Source organism: Hyperoodon ampullatus (genome assembly GCF_949752795.1).
Source record: "Hyperoodon ampullatus genome assembly, chromosome: 6".
Classification (NCBI taxonomy): Eukaryota; Metazoa; Chordata; class Mammalia; order Artiodactyla; family Ziphiidae; genus Hyperoodon; species Hyperoodon ampullatus.
The window spans coordinates 114,804,006-114,827,792 of record NC_136919.1 but is presented as its reverse complement, the minus strand read 5'-3'; the positions used below and the strand labels follow the sequence as shown (position 1 = coordinate 114,827,792).

The 23,787-nt window shown below is 36.5% G+C and overlaps 1 protein-coding gene across 1 annotated transcript; it reads right to left on the bottom strand.

Moving 5' to 3' along the window:
- Nucleotides 1–3,053: 3,053 nt before the first annotated feature.
- Nucleotides 3,054–22,070, bottom strand: ADAMDEC1 (ADAM like decysin 1; the record flags this gene model as incomplete). The annotated part of the gene is made up of 13 exons (XM_079706934.1): nucleotides 3,054–3,134; nucleotides 6,178–6,355; nucleotides 7,300–7,430; nucleotides 8,146–8,227; nucleotides 8,590–8,759; nucleotides 9,252–9,323; nucleotides 10,016–10,075; nucleotides 10,254–10,440; nucleotides 11,611–11,687; nucleotides 13,107–13,185; nucleotides 21,004–21,080; nucleotides 21,632–21,750; nucleotides 21,983–22,070. The coding sequence occupies 13 exons, from the start codon at nucleotides 22,068–22,070 to the stop codon at nucleotides 3,054–3,056; spliced, it is 1,401 nt and encodes a 466-aa protein (XP_079563060.1).
- Nucleotides 22,071–23,787: the final 1,717 nt, after the last annotated feature.

Below are 23,787 nucleotides of genomic sequence, written 5' to 3'. Positions count from 1 at the left end.
TCCGGGAAGATCCCACATGCCGCAGAGCGGCTGGGCCCGTGAGCCATGGCCGCTGAGCCTGCGCGTCCGGAGCCTGTGCTCCGTAACGGGAGAGGCCGCAACAGTGAGAGGCCCGCGTACGGCAAAAAAAAAAAAAATTCAATCTCTCTCTCTCTTACATAGGTAGGTAGATAGATAGATAGACAGATAGATATAAATATAGATGTAGATATGTATTTATCTATTTATCATGTATATGATAAATAGATATATGTATATGATATATATCTATTTATCATAAAGAGTGAATAAGTGTAAATATAGTATGTATGGTGTTTCTCTGGGGAGCTCTAACATAGGTTTTAATATAATGTATTTAATTATACATTTTTTGCAGGTTGGTTTTTTAGTAATGGCTGTGTTTTACAACCAATACTAGCTGTCTCCAGCATGCCACTGGCTATAATCCTTGCAGGTCAAGCAGTTTTACTGTAAGAAGCCTCTATCTGAGCATGAGGTAAGGGAGAAATAAACTTAAAGAAACCCTTTTTCCTTGGAAGATTTGGGTGGGAGTTTGTATCAGACCAGTGGACAGTTGGGGATATTGACAAGTCCTGGCTGCAGCAGGGCTACCAGCAACATCAGATGTGCAGCTTCACTGTAACACTTGTAGTTACAAACCCACCAATAATATGGAAGCAAGGAAGGGGAAGACAGCCGACACCAGCAAGCAGGGCTTTCTGGAAGGTTGCTTGTTTCAAAACCTAATCTTTAGAAGTATGTTTAAGTTCCTGTTCTCCCAGCCCAGGCATCAGTGGAAATGTGGGCAATTATTTTAATTGTTAAAAAGGGTTTAGAGAAACTTCAAAAAGAAGTCTAGTCTTCTGCGACTGGCCTTAAGTCGTTTCATTTTGGGCATTAAAATATGATGTGACCTTTTCCATCTCCATCATGATACCCAGCTCTCTGTGGCAATGCCGTCAAATGACCAGAGGGAAAATTGTCTAATTATGTGAGGCTTTAACGTCTAACACAGACCTACAGCGAAGCTAGAAAATATTCATTTTTGAAAATGACCACACAGAAAATCCTCAAAAAGTTTTGCTTTTATTCATTGACATTGTGGTTCATTAAGCCAATAGATGAATGAAGCATCCCTTGGTGGCTAAATTCCAGTGTAAGCAATGCAGACTTCTCCAGATTAATATTAAATGTGATGGTGAAAGGATTACACATGACAAAATTAAAATGCTTAATAAGGGTCTTCCCTGGTGGCGCAGTGGTTGAGAGTCCACCTGCCAATGCAGGGGACACGGGTTCGTGCCCCGGTCCGGGGAGATCCCACATGCCGCGGAGCGGCTAGGCCCATGAGCCATGGCCACTGAGCGTGCGCGTCCGGAGCCTGTGCTCCGCAACGGGGGAGGCCACAACAGTGAGAGGCCCGCGTACTGCAAAAAAAAAAAAAAAAAAAAAAAAAAGTGGGGTTAAAACACATGTCACTTGTCATTTTACAATTCTGAATTGAGCTGCATAATTCAGCAGAACATTTTGAGGTGTTTTAGTCAAAGGCTAATTTCTTTTGTTCTCCAAAGAGCAGAGCTAAACAACAGCTTCAGGGTCCTTAAAAATACACTAAAGATCAGGCTTAGAAAACATGCAGCTTCTCTAAATACATTTATTGACCTGTTGGCTGGAGTGGTAAAAATATAGGAAGCATAATGACAAGTGAAAAGCAAAATATGTCTCAGGACAACAGTGAGAATATGCAAGATTCCTGGCATGTTTAGATTTCTTGATTCTTGTCCTGGCAAGTAGCATCTCAATGAAGTGGATTTTTGGATTCATTCTCTGATCAAAAGAAAAAAGTTTGGAAGCCATGGTTATTATAAATTATAAAATATTATGTAATAATAATAAATATTTATAGAATTTTTAAAATGCTAACAACCCTACTGAAAGACAATATAATTAGCTTCATTTTACAGGTGAGAAAACTAATTAAATAACTTGGCTTAAAGTCCCTAGTTTTGGGAAGAACTAAGAAAAGAATTGAAGTTTCCTGAGTCCAAGTCCAATTTTCTTTCCATGATACTAAATTGCCAACCTTGCCCGGTAATGGGGCATGCCCACCTATCATTCCAAGCCCCTAAAGAGTTGAATGGATATTTTTTGTGATGCTATGCTTCTGATCTCTGTGACAGAGGAAGAAAATGGGCCTAATGTCTAGCATTCCCTGCAGAGTGGATCACACCAGGGGTTCAGCTGAGTGCAGTGATGCTTGGTGAGAGAATGAATGATGCTCCTCATCTTATGACCCTTCTGATCCTTTCCTTGAGGAAGTTATAGTCAGTGGGTTTTGAGTCGATTATTCCCTTTATAATCTCTCTGCAGTTTCCGTCCCAGAAAAGATTCAGGAAATTCAGGAAAGGGTGGGGATTTGTAAGAATAACTCCTTTAATATAATTTACCCTGAACCTTTCCCCTATTTATAACTTTTTGTTGTTGTTGCCATTTTTAGATTTGGAGACTGTTTTTCACTGAAAGGAATATATTCAGAACAATTAGGTTTCCTAGTCTAACTCATGTAGGAGTGTGTAAAACACAAAAATAAGTGAATTATGAATTATTGAGCCATTTTGAAAGGAATAAAATTGCTAAATCTTGTAGTGTGTTCTTAAATGTTATTTTCTGACTACCCTGCAAGTTTCAATGATCAGCACTTAAGAACAAAATTTGCTCTTCAATTGAGACCCTTTTAAATAAAATTTTCTGTCATATTACTTTGTATTAAACTTATAACTAATAGAAATTTATACAAATTTTAGCACAGATTTCAGCAGTCCTGATCTAGTAGATGATAAAGTAGCCACTTTTCTCATTACTATATTAGTATACACACAACTCTGAGTTATTTATGTTCATATTGATGGTATTTTTCATTTCTGAAACTGAGTCATTTAAAAAATGTAAAATAAATTGTGTTTTAGTGTATTGCAGAATTCAGTGTCACATCTTTCTTAAATCACATAGAAGTATGAAAATATTTGGAAACAAAGAAAAAAAAGTCTTACATGTTATGGTTTATTGTTTTTTCCACAGTCAGCTTCAGGTTTTAACATACAGGTCATGGCCTCACAGCAAGGATTGGCACATTCCTTTAAAGCACACACACAATGCGAAAGTGGGTTCAAGTGTTTTTTTTCCTGTAGACTAGGTGCACAGAATTCTGGTACAAGATGACAGTGAAATTTCACTTTCTAAACTAAATTACTCGCTATACAAATTCCAATGGAAATGACCAAGGAAATGTAATAATAGAAAAAATGCTGAGTAGTGAAAACTACCTCCTAAAAAGGATAAAAATAGAATTATCCAAGAATTATCCCAAATAAATTTGCCCACATGGTATTACATGTAAGTTAATTTAAAAGTTCAAAGGACAATATTTCTATACTATTCAAACAGCTTGGAAGATAGAGAAAAAAATTTTCTTAATCCTCAATTCATTTTACCACTCCTGCATAATTTCTATAATGAGATTTGGTAATGAATATACACATACATACTATTCTCATTTATGAATACAAATGCAAAAACTTGAATAAAATATTAGTAAAACACTAGCTTATTAATATAACAACTCTCTATTACAAACTATGCAGGGTTTTATTGTCACCAAAAGTGCAAGAATTTTGCAATGCAAAATTCTGTCAACCGTACAGAATAAAGTAATATAATCCATCATATTAAAAGGCTGAGGGGAGAAAACAACTAATATTATTGTGATAGATGGCAAAAATTAGTACAAATTAGGTAGCCATTATTTACTTATTTAAGCGTATATTAGTAAACTATGAACAGAGTTATGCATCATTATGATAAAGAAAATCGATCTGATGAATAGCAAAAATATATTCAATAATGTAAACTATAAGACAAGAATTATTTATAAGCTATGTAAAGCAACTATACTCCAATAAAAATTAATTTTAAAAATTACTCATAGGCTATATTTTAATGTAAATTCTGACAAATGCTATGAGTGAAAAAATACATGAAAGTATAATAATTGGAACATAAAATCACACTTTCATTATTCATATGTGGTACAATTCTTGACCTAGGAAAAAAAGAGAGGATCAACTCTAAAAACTTTGAATGAGTCACTAAGATAGCTGTTTAAGATAACAATAAAATAACGTCAAGAACACTAATAAATTAGAACCTAAATAAAAAAGAAAACATTACACATATTAATAGCAAAAAGAAAAAAATTGAAAATACTTCAAAATAAACTTTCAAAATGTGCAAGAACTGCATGAAGAACATTTTATATAACTTCCCTGAAAAACTTCAAAGGCAACTTGTCTTTTAAGACAATACTTAATATTGTGAAAATGCACTTAACACATTTCAACCAGAATCTCAATTGTATTTGTGGACAGGTTGACAAAAAAAAAAAAAAATTACTGGGAGTTTTTAGAAGAATGAGCACTGAATAATTGCTATGTAAACACTGCAAAAAAAAAGCCAGTGAAGAAATTTTCTATTAAAGATATTAAAGTGTGTTACATAGTTACAGTCATTAAAGTAGCATTCCGGTTGTGTGATAATATCTAGACAGATAGATAGAATTATTTTTTAAATCTAGAAAAATACCTGCATATGTACATAAAAATAATAAAATAGCATATAAGATCATGGAAAACTGGATTTTTCACTAAAGGATACTATATAAAGTATATATACACTACTTTTTAGATAAGAAAACAGTTGTTTAAAAATTCAGTTGTTCGTAAGCTCGAACTCTCTAACTCTGATTTTATTCAACTACAGAAGAAGAAAATCAACAAGATATGGAAACAGTATAGCAGTTGGATGATATACTTAAAGAATATTAGATATTATACATCATATATAGTAGTTTCTCTCTCTCCTCTCCTCCTCCCTTCCCTCCCTCTTTTTTTTGGTAAGTGTGTCTGTATGTACTGAATACACGTTATTTACCTGCTGAAATTAGAAATACCAAAGATTGTGAACAACTTCAATGATCTTCCACCCAAGAAACCACATGGGAATGTAAGGAAGTAAGAATGAGATAAACATAAGTCTAACTTATTGTAAGGTATCACATTATTTGTAAAATTTCATATCTCATTATAATTAAGAGAATATTTGCAAGATTCTTTATAAATGATTAAGTTGCACCATGTAAACTTTTAATATAATTCAATAGCTTAAAATTTCTGAATAAATAAACTCAGGCATAGAGAGATTACATGCCTTCCCCATTGTCACAGAGCCTCTTAAAGTAATGGATAAGTCTTGGGCTGCAGTAGGCTTCACCAATTACTAGCTTTGTATCCTTGGATCTAGTTACTTAAATTTTCTGTGTCTCACTTCTTTTCTAAATTGGGAAAATAACAAACCTATTTTGTAGATTTGTTGTGAGTAATAAGGAGATTGTGATTATAAAAACATTTTGCAGATTGACACATAACAATTCTCTTCAAATAGTAACTCATTTTCTCAATCTTAAAAGTAAAAGAAGATTGCTAAGAAAATAGAATGCTTTCTTTTAGAAACCTAATCTGGGATTGCTAGTAAACATTCTATCAGAGACATTCTTTAGAGTACACTGATGCCTTGAAGGGGTCAGATTTTTATGAAGATTAGCAGAAGTATAGTAATTATCTTAGACGTTCTATGTTAACCCATTTTCTACAGGTTTGTGTGATTTTTCTTTTTTCTGCTTCTGTTTTAATTTCTCCTCGTTCACACACTGGTTTGATGAGAGAAGGCCAGCTCTTTTTCTATAGAGAGAACTTACTTCTAGACTTTTAATTGTTATTGCTCAACAAATGATCAGCTGTGACTTTATGTGATTTAGGAATTTCTGACTAATATATCTAGGAAAGATCATAAGTGACATCTTATAGTTAATGATTTACTTCTTTACACTGAACTTCATACAGTCATGTCATAAGGGTATCCCGGCTTTGAAATGCTTTTCAAAAGATTACTAAAAGCAGTACTGAAAACAAGTGCAAGCCTACTTTTTACTAAGATGCCAAGTTTGTCTTTAAAAAGAATTTCCAAAAGAACATTTTAAAGGAAAAAAAAGAAAAAGAAAACAGTATAATTCTTATGCAACAATAACTCTTTAGTACATTTTTTAAACCGTGGGTATTTTCGTACCTCAGGAGAGCCACAATCACAGACTTCTCCTACTTCCAGAAGTTGGTTCCCACACACTGGTTTTATCATCATATTTTTAGGGACCAGTGTTTGCAGCAAGCATCTTGGTTTTTGAGATAAAATATATTTTTTAAAATGTGAGCGACTGACTGTACTGAAATCCTTTGGGAATTTTGAACTGTAACCAGAAGAAAAATGAGAAATACCATGACACACAGTGATAAGCGAAAATGATAATCTGACTTGTCTAACTATATTACGTAGTTCAGTGAAAATTCCAAATTTAGTATAAACGGACCATGTTACATGTGGAGCGTGATAGAGCATGCATACTATGGTGGTTGGAAAATTCTTTTCCTAGACACCCAGTTGTAGAGTTGGAAGAATTTAAATTCTCGTGTGGTTTCACTTCTGTCCTAAAGGGCAGCAGTGATGAGCCTCGCCATTTGTTATCATTCACTCATCTCGCCGAGGGCTAAGAGGTAGCGATAATAACAATGAATAGTGAAAGGAAATAATTGCAGAATTAGAGGTTCTATGGACATATTTATCTTTCTATTTATGAACACTTCAAAAGCAAGGTATGTTTTTTCATTTTTCTATCCCAGGTCCTTGCAAAGTGCCTGGAATTAAGAGGCAGCTATTAATAACATAAAAATGAATTGATTGGTGATGGGAATTTATAAGGATGTTGTCATCATCTTAATCAGATAAATATTTTTAGAAAATATATTATTTTAAGCTAAAATTATTTTAAGTTAAAATAACATGGTCACTATACTTATAAACTCTTATCTTGGCATATTTGGAGATCTTAAATAATGAACTCTGCTAGCTAGTAAGTCCTATACATCAAGAAGCTGGAGGGTGGGGATTTCCCTGGCAGTCCAATGGTTAAGGCTCTGTGCTTCCAATGCAGGGGCCACAGGTTTGATCCCTGGTCAGGGAACTAAAATCCCACAAGCTGTGAGGTGCGGCCAAAAAAAAAAAAAAGGCTGGAGGGTGAATTAGCAGGAAACACAGCCGTACGTAAAAAAAAATGTCCATCCAACTATATAGGCTGCATCTGAATTCTTTTAAGATTTAAGAAATATTTTTTTCTCTAGGGTGACAAGGGCTCACCTCAGATATTCATTCATCACACAACTCCCAGAGAGACACTTGGTGTTATATGGAACATCAGGCATACCGAGGACATGACCCAACTCATGTGCCACCACTCCTACAAGAGAGACACTATTCTTTCTCTTACCCTGGAAAAAAAAATAGAAATATCTATTACTTCTGATTTTATTCAGTTATTTGTTAATTTTTGCAAATGTTCAGTGTTACAAAAAAATAGTTTGACAGATGAAAATTATTGAATCATTGAGCTTCTTCCCCTGTCATTGGTTATTGTAAATTGTTGCATAAACATTTGAAATGATTGCCTCCTGGGACTCTAACCATTGAGCCAGTGCTCAATCAATATTTGCTGAATTAATGATGAATTCTTGGTAAACCATGGTTAAATTATGATAACTCCATCCTTCATAAGAAGTATTAAAATACACCATAGTATGTACTCAAAGACCTCCAAAAACTATTGCCGTGATGCCTATGACATTGGTAGTATTTGGCCATATGACACCAGCATGTACTTTGTCTGACCTTCCTGGACATAGATACTAGGGATGATTAATTTGAAGTTGCCTCGGGCCCCAGAGGGTACCTGGATTCCCTTTATGTCCCAATCTTCCTGTTTTTACTCCCTAACACAAACTAAAGAATGAAACCTCTGGGATGGTCAATGTAAAGAGATATTCTGTTTCATAATCCAAGGAATCTTCAGTGTAGTGATCTAGCAGGAGGTTCATTTCTACTTTTATTTACTGACTCAGCAAATGTACATTGTGCTAACTCTGAATAAGACATTGTGCTTGTCTTCCTGGAGGTTATAGAACCTCATGGAGCTATATTTTTACAAACCTCAATAACGGCGACAGACGATGGGGAGCACAAGGAATTCGAGGCTGCCAGTCCTGTAATTCGATTTTTGAAGCCAACTCCACTGTGTGAAAGTTACAGGTACATTGTCAGAATTTGAATCTTTGGAACCATCAGCTTTTTTCAACTATGTTTGAGATTTCCCTAGTTCCCCTACCCTTTTCATATTCATGAGGCCCCAGAAAAGCTTCTGCTGTTCTATAGCATTATAATGACCACAGATGGCTATCCCACATCCAAGAGTCGATTTTAGTGTTCTGACATGGGTCTCCAATAATCTCACAGGTGAACTGCTGTTAGTAGAACTTTAGGCTCTCTGATAACTGATCAGGGAGGTAGAATTGAACAGGAATCTCTGCCAAGAAACCTTTGGGATAACTATCTTCTCTGCCAAAATAGGCCTGGCCCTGTCCAGCGTGTGCTCACCTGAGTAGCTGAGCATGGTCATGGATCTTCATCTTCCCCAGGTTAGAACGATGCCAATTCAGAAAGTTGTTAAAGGTGACATCTGCGTTGGGTACCACCTTTATTTTATCACCATCAGACCAGATTTCCATACCTACCAAGACCACTTGAACATCTATGGTATTATAAATCTGTGGAAAGAACATTTTTCTTCATGAAAATGTTTGAGATTTCTTTTTTTTTTAAGTTTTGATTGAAGTATAGTTGATTTACAATGTGTTAATTTCTGCTGTACAGCAAAGTGACTCAGTTACATATATATATATATATATATATATATATATATATATATATATATATTCTTTTTCATATTCTTTTCCATTATGGTTTATCCCAAGATATTGAATATAGTTTCCTGTGCTATATAGTAGGAGAGATTTCTTTAGTATTTTACTGACCACAAGTGATGGATAAATGTATCCGAATTTTGAAAATAGAAAACCTAGAAGTTGCCTTTGCTACAGTATATGTGATTTTACCTTGATGTTGTTGATCATTATCTGCTAAATTTCCCAAAACTGGCCTTAAGCCATTGTGACTCTCCCAGCTCCTTATTTGGTGAACACATAGGGAAGCCCTAAGCTCCTGTGTGGAAATATATGTTTAGAGAACAAATATCTTACCACATTGAGTAGGTTTATCACATCAAACACAAAGCTTCTTATCAAAGTTACATTCCTGTTATACATGTTATACTGTAAAACACAAAATGCAAACAGTAATTAAAACCACAAATTAAAGTGAGGAAGCTGATGGGGTACAGGATTTTACATTCTAAGAAAAATTACACATTTCAATGTAAATAAATGTCTATTCATTCCACGTCTATCTTATATAAGAATCTATTTCAGCAAATTCTAATTCAAATGTAAGAAGTTTTTGGCAGGGGAACAATTTGGCATTCATATAAAATATCAATTCAAATTAAGTTGAATAAATCAAATTAATTTCAATGTTTTTAAACCAATTTAATATTATTAAAATTTGGTTATAAAGCAGTATTTGAGAGTTAGAAGCACAGATTCTAGTATTTTTGACCATATGAACATAATTTGTAAAGTATATATAGTTTTATGTCCATATGTATTATAGTGAGAACTTTAAAAAGATTTTAATAACCCATTCTTTTATGTTTCTAGTTATTGTGGTTGTTTTACTGTTGCTATCTGGCATTAAGTATATTTCCAATATCTGAATATTTTGGCAGAAGATTTTAAAGGGGGGGATGAATGACAACTATTTTTGACAAAACAGGTAGAACAGACAAGACAATCAGGTGGACAGGCTTTGTATTTACAGCTAGAATAGTTTATTGCTTGTGTCCGCTTGATAAGAAAACTTAAAAGTTGACTTAACTGGCCAAGAAGTACTTATATTTTGTACTCACAAAGGCATTATCCAGCACCAAAAAGAGATCGATGTATTTCTCAGCCTGAAGAAAGTCTTTCTTTACAAAGAGTGAAAGAACATTGTTAATATCTTCAACCTAAGAGATTAAAAAAGCTTACAAAGAGATTTAAATAAGTAAATAAGGGTTGGGCTTTACTCATACGAGTCATTGCTGGGTGCACGAGTATTTCATACATCATTGCTGAAATGAATGTTGGTCGGAAAGCTGCACTCACCTCTGGCCCTTTGAGTGACCTTGAGGTTCGAATAAGGCTCTGTTTCCCGCCAACATTTCTTACACCACAGGTGTGATTAGCTGGGTCTAGCTCCTCCTGGTTGTATACGAGGACAGCATGTTCTTCTTGGTCTGTGCTTTTCAGAGGCTTTATCATGTATCTCTGATTGTGATGTGTGAAGTATCCCCTGTGAGATACAGAGGCTCATATTTCAAGATTGTCTGCCAGAGTCACATCCACTGACCAGAGTGGAGGGATACCTCTCCCTGAATCCCAAGATCACACATAGAGTTTTCATTTGTAGGCCTTGCAGCTAACTTTTGCTAACATAAGTTATACTCAGTATTTATCAATACTAAAATAGAGCCTATTTTAATTACCTAGAGAATTCTGAACAAGATGTATTAAGATGAAGCTATCCCAAAGAATTTGGAATTTACACCATAGTTTGTTTTCATACTTAGCAAATATTTCTTGGCAGGTGCCAGGCATATAATGGAAAATGCAGTAAAGGCATGTTTAGAATACCAAGAACGCCAGAAGAGAGAAAGAATGATGAGCAGATCAGCCAGAGGAACAGTTTGTAATTAGTATTAACTTAAAGATTTTCTCTTCTTAGAAGGAAAATTAGTTCAGAAATACAAAGTAAATCCATATGATAGAATATTAGAAAGCCAACACAGCTGTTAAAAATTACATCTATGAAGGTATTTTATGATCTGGTAAAAGGCTTATGATGTCATGTGGTATGTCCCAGGTTGGCAGAAGAATCATGTATATTTTATTTCATATTTCAGTCATGTAAAATATATATTTGTCTATATGCATAAAAGGCAGCAACCATGACAATATTAATAATAGCGATACTCAGAGGTAAAATTTTATGGTGGATATTTTTGTATTTGTGCTTTCTCACACTTTACAAATTTCCCCTAATTGGCAAGAATTACTTTAGTAAACAGAAATACCACACGCACACACACATACCCATACACACAAACTTCTAAAAATTATGTTCAACCATGACATTTGCAGGGTAGAATCCTTAAGAAACTGAAACAGGTGGTTTTGGGAAGTGAGTGGTAGAGTGGGTGATAAACATGAAAATGGATCCAGATATCATCAAGCTCCAGAATGTAGTACTTGTTTAAAAATTGCTAACTTTAACTTTTACTAGAACTACAGATAATGAGTGCAAGGATGATACATTATTCTTCACTTTAACCACATATATTCAACATTTTATCAATGGAGACAATTTTACCAAAATAGTAAGAAGATACGGTGTTCAGAAAGACTCAATTTTGTGTAACAAAATGGTGCTTGATGTTTAACATTTTTTGCAAGTGGCACTCACCTCAGCCCATCACAAGTACAAATGCTGGCAACAGAATCCTTTTCATTTAGGACGTGTCCTTTAAAGTAGCAGTGTTCCTAAGGTTGGAAAAAATGTGTTTATTTTTTTTTAACTACAAAAATAAACATATCACAGTTGTGTTGAAAGCTCTTATCTTGAATATGTAGGAAAGTTCTTCAAGTAGTGGCTGTGGCCAGACCAGTTCCCAGAAACAAAAACATTGAGAACCTCAGAGGTTTCATGAACTACTCCACGGGGAATTTGAATCTAAATGGACTCATGGCAAGAGTGGATGCTGCATTTGAGAAGTAGCCAGTTCCCCCATGGGATCTATAGCACTCCCCAAGGGCTCTCAGGTTTGAGTGTCAACTTTTGAGAATTTAGTTCCCTTGTGCAAGCTCCACTGTGCATCACATATCAATAAAATGAGGTATTCATTTTTCCAGATTCTAGAGTCCTCAAGGGGCCACACCACCACTCCTGAGCCCCTCAGACTAACTGGTCCAACTCATTATTTTAACTAGTGTGTTAGTGGCATCCCTTTACCAGCATCCAAAGCCCAGAGAATTTGTCTACAACTAGAGATACACACATGGTTGGCACTTCGTAGAAGCAAAGTAGTGGGTCACTTATGTAGAATGATCCAAGAAAGCTAATGAATAAACTCTTGCTGAGAATAAACTGACTTGCCTCAGGGCCTGAAAATCCATATGTGTCTTTCTTTCCTTTGTAAGAAACCTTGTCATCATAAACATTTTCTTATAGACGACTTGGAAAAGGTATCACATTAAGATATCACTGGCCATTCACACTTGAGCATGAATAAATTTATCAGATATTTTCCCCAGAGGTCAATGTTAGCAACAATCCAGACATCCATGAAATGAGAGTCTTGACTTGAGAAGGGAATGGAGAGTCATTCTGTGGCATAAGTCTTGTCTGTTTTTTTATAGAAACATAGATGTTTGGGGCACCATGGAGGGTGGCTCTGAGAAACTCGCTTAGCTTGGTAATACTCTATGAATGAGTCTTTTTATATTCTCTTCCTGTTTTTCCCTTGGCCTTGATTCTCTATGTCTGATATCTACACCTTGGCGTTATTCATATGATGGTAGTTTAACCAGATAAAAAATTATATTAATTAAACAATTGATATACCTTTGATGATCTCAGGATAAATGCATATATCATTAGAAAACAGTAAACAGCGACATGACCTTTCAAGTACCTAGGGGACAATATTTCTAACCTATTGATAAGATGGTTTAAGGGGAAGCAGACTTTTGGTTGCTTCTAAAAATGCAACACTTGGAAGCCTCCTACTACTCCTATCTTTTAAAAAAGATACAATGTTTTTCATCTGTTATCTCATTGGTCTTAGATGATCACCCTGTTTTCAAGTCCTTTAATTTTTTTTAAGTTGCCCTTGAACCTATGAATCTTATGATGTAAGCAGCAGATCCAAGTAAGAGTCCCAGAAAGCATTCGGAACCTACCATGTTCTGAGGGCTTGTTGTGATTTTCTCTCCTCTGGGTGAGTAATATGTTTCAAGGTAGTCTGGCCCCAGGAGATGCCTGTAGAGAGCAGAAAGCTGCATGATACTCTCATGGTGGTAATAAAGGCTAATATTCCTGTAAGATCATCAGTACTAAAGGAATGATAATGTCTACAGTGAGAAAGAGCTGGCATTCTGACCACTGGTCCTTTTCCAACATCAGAAGTCTGCTCCTGAAGCAAATCAAAGCATTAGTTATACCTCTTAGATCTGAGGAAATAAATACCCTGAAATACTTTTCTGATAGAAAAATCACATAGGAATTTTTCTACCTTCAAATGGATTATTTTGGGATTCTTTGAACCAAGGATATAGCCTCCAAAGGATCTCTGTAGGGTGTTGGGTCGTAAATACACATGAAGGACCATTGCATTCAGGGAGAAGTTTACTGACTATTATAGAACTTGGTGGAGCCCCATACCCTGGGATCTATCTCAAACTTGTGTGCCCTGAATGAGCATTAGATATATGTTATTATAAAAGTAATGGAGGAGAGGACCTTCAAGATGACAGAGGAGTAAGGCGGGGAGATCACCTTCCTCCCCAAAAGTACATCAAAAATACATCTACATGTGGAACAACTCCTACAGAACACCTACTGAACGCTGGCAGAAGACCTCAGACTTCCCAAAAGGCAAGAAACTCCCCACGTACCTGGGTAGGGCAAAAGAAAAAAAAACTGAGACAAGAATAGGGACAGGACCTGCACTTCTGGAAGGGAGCTGTGAAGGAGGAAAAATTTCCACACACTGGGAAGTCCCTTTGCAGGCAGAGACTGTGTGTGGCAGAGGGGGGAAGCTTCAGAGCCACGGAGGAGAGCATAGCAACGGGTGCAGAGGGCAAAGTGGAGAGATTCCCGCACAGAGGATCGGCGCCGACCAGCACTCACCAGCCTGAGAGGCTTCTCTGCTCACCCGCCAGAGTGGGTGAGGGCTGGGAGCTGAGGCTCTGGCTTCGGAGTTGAGACCCAAGGGAGAGGACTGGGGTTGGCTGCATGAACACAGCCTGAAGGGGGCTAGTGTGCCACAGCTGTCTGGGGAAAAGTCTGGAGCTGCCTAAGAGTCAAGAGGCCACTGTTTTGGGGTGCACGAGGAGAGGAGATTCAGAACACCACCTAAATAACCTTCAGAGATGGGCACAAGCCACAGCTATCAGCGCAGACCCCAGAGATGGGCATGAGATGCTAAGGCTGCTGCTGCTGCCACCAAGAAGCCTGTGTGTGCGAGCACAGGTCACTATCCACACCTCCCCTCTTGGGAGCCTGTGCAACCCGCCACTGCCCGGGTCCGGTGATCCAGAGACAATTGCCCCGGGAGAACATATGGCGCACCTCAGGCTGGTGCAACGTCACACCGGCCTCTGCCACTGCAGGCTCGCCCTGCATTCCATACCTCTCCCACCCCCTGGCCTAAGTGAGCCAGAGCCCCCAAATCAGCCGCTCTTTAATGCCCTCCTGTCTGGATGAAGAAGAGTTACCAGAGGGTGACCTACATGCAGAGGCGGGAACAAATCCAAAGCTGAACCCCAGGAACTGTGCGAACAAAGAAGAGAAAGGGAAATTTCTCTGTGCAGCCTCAGGGGCAGCGTATTAAATCTCTGCAATCAACTTGATGTACCCTGCATCTGTGGAATACCTGAATACAAAACTAATCATTCCAAAATTGAGGTGGTGGTCTTTAAGAGCAAGTGTACACTTGGGGTTTGCTGTATGTGACTGACTAGTTTCTGATTTTTATGTTTATCTTAGTATAGTTTGTAGTGCTTCTTATCATTGGTGGATTTGTTTATTGGTTTGGTTGCTCTCGTCTTTTTCTTTTTTAATTAAAAATTTTTAATTTAATATCGTTTTATTTTAATAACTTTATTTTACATATTCTTTTCTTTCTTTCTTTCTTTTCTCCCCTTTCTTCTGAGCCATGTGGCTGAGAGGGTCTTGGTGCTCCAGCCGGGTCTCAGACCTGAGCTGGGAGACACGAGTTCAAGACATTGGACCACCAGAGACCTCCCGGCCCCTCATAGATACTATATCAATCAGTGAGAGCTCCCCCAGAGATCTCCGTCTCAACACTAAGACCCGGCTCCACTCAACGACCAGCAAGCTACAGCACTGGACACCCCATGCCAAACAACGGGCAAGACAGGAACACAACATCACCCATTAGCAGAGAGGCTGCCTAAAATAATAATAAATTCACAGACACCCCAAAACACACCACTAGATGTGGTCCTGCCCACCAGAAAGACAAGATCCAGCCTTATCCACCAGAGCACAGGCACCAGTCCCCTCCACGAGGAGCCTACACAAGCCACTGAAACAACCTTACCCACTGGGGGCAGACACCAAAAACAATGGGAACTACGAACATGCAGACTGTGAAAAGGAGACCCCAAACACAGTAAGTTAAGCAAAATGAGAAGACAGAGAAATACACAGCAGATGAAGGAGCAAAGTAAAAACCCACCACACCAAACGAAGAGAAAATAGGCAGTCTACCTGAAAAAGAATTCAGAGTAATGATAGTAAAGATGATCCAAAATATTGGAAATAGAATGGAGAAATACAAGAAACGTTTAACAAGGACCTAGAAGAACTAAAGAGCAAAGAAACAATGATGAACAACAGAATAAATGGAATTAAAAATTCTCTAGAAGGAATCAATAGCAGAATAACTAAGGCAGAAGAACGAATAAGTGAGCTGGAAGTAAAATAGTGGAAATAACTGCCACAGAGCAGAATAAAGAAAAAAGAATGAAAAAAATTGAGGACAGTCTCAGAGACCTCTGGGGCAACATTAAACACAACATTCAAATTATAGGGGTCCCAGAAGAAAAAGAAAGAGACTGAGAAATATTTGAAGAGATTATAGTTGAAAACTTCCCTAATATGGGAAAGGAAATAGTTAATCAGGAAGTGCAGAGGCCCATACAGGATAAATGCAAGGAGAAACACGCCAAGACACATATTAATCAAACTATCAAAAATTAAATACAAAGAAAAAATGTTAAAAGCAGCAAAGGAGAAGCAACAAATAACATAGGCGGGAATACCCATAAGGTTAACAGCTGATCTTTCAACAGAAACTCTGCAAGCCAGAAGGGAATGGCAGGAGATATTTGAAGTGATGAAAGGGAAAAGCCTATAACCAAGATTACTCTATCCAGAAAGGATCTCATTCAGATTCGATGGAGAAATTAAAATCCTTACAGGCAAGCAAAAGCTAAGAGAAGTCAGTACCACCAAACCAGCTTCACAACAAATGCTAAAGGAATTATCTAGGCAGGAAACACAAGAGAATGAAAAGACCTACAAAAACAAACCCAAAACAATTAAGAAAATGGTAAAAGGAATATACATATCTATAATTACCTTAAATGTAAATGGATTAAATGCTCCAACCAAAAGACATCAACTGGCTGAATGGATACAAAAACAAGACCCGTATATATGCTGTCTACAAGAGACCCACTTCAGACCTAGGGACACATACTGACTGAAAGTGAGGGGATGGAAAAAGATATTCCATGTAAATGGAAATCAAAAGAAAGCTGGAGTATCAGTTCTCATATCAGACAAAATAGACTTTAAAATAAGGACTATTACAAGAGGCAAAGAAGGACACTACATAACGATCAAGGGATCAATCCAAGAAAGAAGACATAACAATTGTACATATTTTTGCACCCAGCATAGGAGCACCTCAATACATAAGGAAAATACTGACAGCCATAAAAGGGGAAATCGACAGTAACACATTCATAGTAGGGGACTTTAACACCCCACTTTCACCAAGGGACAGATCACCCAAAATGAAAATAAATAAGGAAACACAAACTTTAAATGATACATTAAACAAGATGGACTTAATTGATATTTATAGGACATTCCATCCCAAAACAACAGAATACACATTCTTCTCAAGTACTCATGGAACATTCTCCAGGCTAGATCATATCTTGGGTCACAAATCAAGCCTTGGTAAATTTAAGAAAATTGAAGTCATATCAAGTATGTTTTCCAACCACAGTGCTACGAGACTAGATACCAATTACAGGAAAACAACTGTAAAAAGTACAAACACATGGAGGCTGAGCAATGCACTACTAAATATCCAACAGATCACTGAAGAAATCAAAAGGAAATCAAAAAACACCTAGAAACAAATGACAATGAAGACACGACCACCCAAAACCTATGGGATGCAGCAAAAGCAGTTCTAAGAGGTAAATTTATAGCAATACAATCCTACTTCAAGAAATAAGAAGAATCTCAAACAACCTAACGTTACACCTAAAGCAACTAGAGAAAGAAGAACAAAAACCCCCAACGTTAGCAGAAGGAAAGAAATCATAAAGATCAGATGAGAAATAAATGAAAAAGAAAGAAGGAAACAACAGCAAAGTTCAATAAAATTAAAAGCTGGTTCTTTGAGAAGATAAACAAAACTGATAAACCACTAGCAAGACTCCTCAAGAAAAAAAGGGAGGAGAGTCAAATCAACTGAAATAGAAATGAAAAAGGAGAAGTAACAACTGACCCTGCAGAAATACAAAGAATCATGAAGGATTACTATAAACAACTGTATGCCAGTAAAATGGACAACCTGGAAGAAATGGACAAATTCTTAGAAAAGCACAACCTTCCGAGACTGAACCAGGAAGAAATAGAAAATGTAAACACCAATCACAAGCATAGAAATTGAGACTGTGATTAAAAATCTTCCAACAAACAACAGCCAGGACCAGATGGCTTCACAGGTGAATTCTATCAAACATTTAGAGAAGAGCTTACTCCCATCCTTCTCAAACTCTTCCAAAAAATTGCAGAGGAACTAACACTCCCAAACTCATTCTACGAGGCCACCATCACCCTGATACCCAAACCAAAGACGTCACAAAAAAAGAAAACTAGAGGGCAATATCACTGATGAACATAGATGCAAAAATCCTCAAGAAAATATTAGCAAACACAATCCAACAGCACATTAAAAGGATCATACACCATGATCAAGTGCGGTTTATCCCAGGAATGCAAGGATTCAGTATACGCAAATCAATCAATGTGATACACCATATTAAAAAATGGAAGGATAAAAACCATATGATATTCTTAATAGATGTAGAAACAGCTTTTGACAAAATTCAACACCTATTTATGATAAGAACCTTCCAGAAAGTAGGCATAGAGGGAACTTACCTCAACAAAGTAAAGGCCGTATATGACAAACCCACAGCCAACATCATTCTCAATGGTTAAAAACTGAAAGCAGTTCCACTAAGATCAGGAACAAGATAAGGTTGCCCACTCCCACCGCTATTATTCAACATAGTTTTGGAAGTTTTAGCCACAGCAATCAGAGAAGAAAAATAAATAAAAGGAATCCAAAATGGAAAAGAAGTAAAACTGTCACTGTTTGCAGATGACATGATACTATACAATGAGAATCCTAAAGATGCCACCAGAAAACTACTAGAACTAATCAATGAATTTGGTAAAGTTGCAGGATCCAAAATTAATGCACAGAAATCTCTTGCATTACTATACACTAATGATGAAAATCTGAAAGAGAAATTAAGGAAACACTTCCATTTACCATTGCAACAAAAAAGAATAAAATACCTAGGAATAAAACTATCTAAGGAGACAAAAGACCTGTATGCAGAAAACTATAAGACACTGATAAAGCATATTAAAGATGTTACAAACAGATGGAGAGATATACCATGTTCTTGGACTGGAAGAATCAACATTGTGAAAATGACTATACTACACAAAGCAATCTACAGATTCAGTGCAATCCCTATCAAATTACCAATGACGTTTTTCACATAACTAGACAAAAAAAATTCACAATTAGTGTTGAAACACAAGAGTCCCTGAGTAGCCAAAGCAATCTAAAGAAAGAAAAATGGAGCTGGAGGAATCAGGCTCCCTAACTTCAGACTATACTACAAAGCTACAATAATCAAGACAGTATGGTACTGGCACAAAAACAGAAAGATAGATCAATGGAACAGGATAGAAAACCCAGAGGTAAACCCATGCGCATATGGTCACCTTATCTTTGGTAAAGGAGGCAAGAATATACAATGGAGAAAAGACAGCCCCTTCAATAAGTGGTGCTGGGAAAACTGGACAGCTACATGTAAAAGAATGAAATTAGAACACTCCCTAACACCATACACAAAAATAAACTCAAATTGGGTTAAAGACCTAAATGTAAGGCCAGACACCATCAAACTCTTAGAGAAAACATAGGCAGAACACTCTATGACATAAATCACAGCAAGATCCTTTTGACCCACCTCCTAGAGAAATGGAAATAAAAACAAAAATAAACAAATGGGACCTAATGAAACTTAAAAGCTTTTGCAAAGCAAGGGAAGCCATAAACAAGATGAAAAGACAACCCTCAGAATGGGAGAAAATATTTAGAAACGAAGCAACTGACAAAGGGTTAATCTCCAAAATATACAAGCAGCTCATGCAGCTCACTATCAAAAAAAACAGACAACCCAATCCAAAAATGGGCAGAAGACCTAAATAGACATTTGTCCAATGAAGATATACAGATTTCCAACAACACATGAAAGGATGCTCAACATCACTAATGATTAGAGAAATGCAAATCAAAACTACAATGAGGTATCACCTCACACCAGTCAGAATGGCCATCATCAAAAAATCTACAAACAATAAATGCTGGAGAGAGTGTGGAGAAAAGGGAACTCTCTTGCACTGTTGGTGGGAATGTAAATTGGTACAGCCACTATGGAGAACAGTATGGAGGTACCTTAAAAAACTAAAAATAGTACTACCATATGACCCCACAATCCCACTACTGGGCATACACCCTAGAAAACCATAATTCAAAAAGTGTCATGTACCACAATGTTCATTGCAGCTCTATTTACAGTAGCCAGGACACGGAAGCAATCTAAGTGTCCATCGACAGATGAATGGATAAAGAAGATGTGGCACATATATATAATGGAATATTACTCATCCATAAAAAGAAATGAAATTGAGTTATTTGTAGTGAGGTGGATGGACATGGAGTTTGTCATACAGGGTGAAGTAAGTCAGAAAGAGAAAAATACCATATGCTAACACATATATATGGAATCTAAAAATAAATAAATAAATAATGGTTCTGAAGATCCTAGGGGCAGGACAGGAATAAAGATGCAGACGTAGAAAATGGAGTTGAGGACATGGGGAGGGGGAAGGGTAAGCTGGGTTGAAGTGAGAGAGTGGCATGGACATATATACTCTACCAAATGTAAAATAGATAGCTAGTGGGAAGCAGCCGCATAGCACAGGGAGATCAGCTTGGTGCTTTTGACCACCTAAGATGGGTGGGATAGGGAAGTTGGGAGGCAGACACAAGAGGGAGGGGATATAGGGATATATGTATACATATAACTGATTCACTTTGTTATACAGCTGTAACTATCACACCATTGTAAAGCAATTATACTCCAATAAAGATGTTTAAAAAAAATAAAAATGCTTTACAGAACAACAACAACAAAAAGTAATGGAAAGTCACATCAAAGGTTTCAGTTTATCTGGGTGGAAATTATTCTCAGTAAATTCCAAAAGCAGCAGGGAATCAAGTCATTCGTGCAGCTCTCTTTGTTTTACTTTTTGCATATAATTTCCTAGGGAAACATCAAACTTCTTAGATAATATTAACACCAACTATTAGCATCTAATGCTCAATATGCTTCATGTCTTCTATTTCAAATTACAGTATATAGAGTCTCAAGAAGATTTATTTTCCCACATTCTCTTAGGTATAATCCAGTGATTAGACTTGCAGGAAATACAACTTACTCGGCTTTTTGTAGGCAAAGAATGACTTCTTCTCCATTTAATATCATCTGATACTGAAGTTCAGGTTCATATCTTTCCTAAAAATATTTAATAATATAATGATAATTTATATTTATGAGTCTATCTAAAATAATTATAATGATATAGGTAGCTGTATAGAATAATAATTACAAATGTAATAGAAAGTTAATATCTATAATACATTTTTAAGATCTTGTTAATTAATGAGATAATATGATTTCTCTATTATAGACAAAAGGCAATTCAGTGGGGCCAGGGGGTGAGGGTAGGGAGAAGGCATGGGTTTGGTGGGCTTAGCAAGTAATATCTCCTGCTAGAAATACTGCCGTCTGTCCTTTTTTTTTGTTCCCCCCACAGACTTGGAGAAACACCCAAACTGTTTTCTTTTTTCTGATCCACTGTGGGAGTTAACTCCCTTCCTGCTGCTTAATTGTAAAAGCATTTAGAGAAATCCTATGCCCTCTCCTGGGCAAAGGGGAACATTCGTGTAAATGGGCTTCAAGACTGAACTACTAGATGTTGACTGTGACGTCACTTCTACTAGTAAAAAGGTCCTTTACTGTCTCTTTAGATGACAGCAAAATCCCACAGTCATCCCACTGCTTACCTCTTTGCCATGTTTCTCTGTCTGGTTGTTCTGTATCTCTCCTTTGTGTAAAATGTGTAGTTTTTTAGGACGAACTACTTCATAGGGCTGTAGCTCAGAAGTCCGCTTTATGGCTATTGCTAGAGAAAGAGAGGTAATACTGACAAAATATTTAAAGGTTTTTGTTGGTTGGTTTCTTGAAACTGAGTGGAAGACAATTTCCATTGAGAAGGGAAATATTGAGAAGAACAAGTTACTCCTCCAGTTCAGCTTTGATAACAAAGAATTTTTCTTTAGTTTTCTCTCCCTATTCTGGAAAGATGTGACAATGATGAAACAATTCTTTGGAACTGTCAATATATTAGTACTTACCTTGAGCTTGAACGATGAGCCAGAGGGTGGAAAGCAGGACCAAAGACATGCTGGCTACTGTAGGGAGCTGAGACGTCCCACACACCATGAAGATTTGGTCCCCCCAGCTGTCCAGTTTGATCTTCCCCTACTTCTCTTTACAAATTGAAAAAAAAAAAAAAAAAAAAGCTAAAAACCTCAAACCTTCTTTGGGAGATTGAGGAATGTTTCCTAATGACACAGGGAAGTTGCTAAGAGATTGCAGTGTCAAGATCGTGAGAATGTTCCTCATTTATGAGAGGTGTTTATGTCTGTGGTTACAGCTTAAGGAGTCACATCTGGACAGCTGCTTGGCCCCGGTGCTCCTATAGTAGTGGGAAAGTACCAGCTGAGACTGAGATGTGTGTGCATATATTTGCATATTCATTAAGTTCAGCCATTGCTCATGCCGTTCGGTAATGTTGTAGAAATTGATCCATACAGTTAGAAAATACTTCAGTAGTCTGTACATATTTTGAAAAATTGGCACAGAGAAAACAATCTGTAAAACAAGCACCAGGCAAAGTTTTATAAGCTAGGATATTATAATTTCTCTGACCCTCACTTTCCGTATCTGTGAAAAGGGGATGGTGATAACGCTACCTACTCTAAGTTTCTTATAAAGTTCATACAAGGTAACACACACACACGCACGCACAGACACACGTAAAACTATAAGGAAATGTGCAAATGTGAATTCTCTTGATGACAGTGCTAGCCTCAAATTATACTGCATATAAAGTATTTTTGAAACGCACTTTGAGTTCTACTGAAGGAAAATAACTATTTTTCTGATTACAAAAATAATACACTTTCATGGTCATAAGCATCAAATCAGTATACTAAGGAAAAGAAGTTGGTCACCCAACAGCCCAACAGCAAGAAGTGACTTCTGTTAACATTTTGACAACTTATTTTCATCTCTCTTCCATGCACTAGTAAAAGAAAGGAAAGGAAAAGAAAAGAAAAGGAAATTAAACTTTATAAACTATAGTTCTTACTGTAGAAAAGGTTTGGGGAACCTGTTATTTTTTGCGTAGCATTATAGCATAAACATTGTCATCCTATTGTATATTAATATGTTATTTTAATGACTTTAGAATATTGCCTTGCGTGTTATGTTTTATATGTCGCTATTTGTGTATGTTTCTATGATTGAATTTCTGATTACTTCTTTTGGATAACTTACTAGAAATGGTATTATTTAGTTAAAAAGGTAGAACAATTTGAGCTTCTTGGTATACATTGATCTGGTAATTCTCAGAGAATTAGCTCCAAATTACACCCCCACTTGCAGAGTTTTCCCAATCTAAAAATCTATGCTCTTTAACTACTGAGCTTAGTTTTTACTGATACATTTGGGAGTTTGCTAGCATCGGATTGTAAGTTTTATAGTTACCTCTCCATGTTTATGCTTCTTTTTGTTCTTCTACATTCTGTTGTGTCATTTAAGCTTTCTCTATAACTTCATATATATATATATATATATATATATATATATATATATATAATATATATTATATATATATATAATATATATTATATATATATATATATAATATATATATATATATATAATATATATTATATATATATATATATATTTGCTGGTCCAGAAGATCAACAGTCTACATATATCCTATAGTAGTTACCATTAAAATTTCACAAAATATAATCTTAATTAACATCTCTACCATCAAATAATACAAGACCTTGGGATGGTGTAACTCTTATCAACATCCCACCCCTTGCCATCTTACATGTTGTTGTCAGGTATTTTAGCTCTA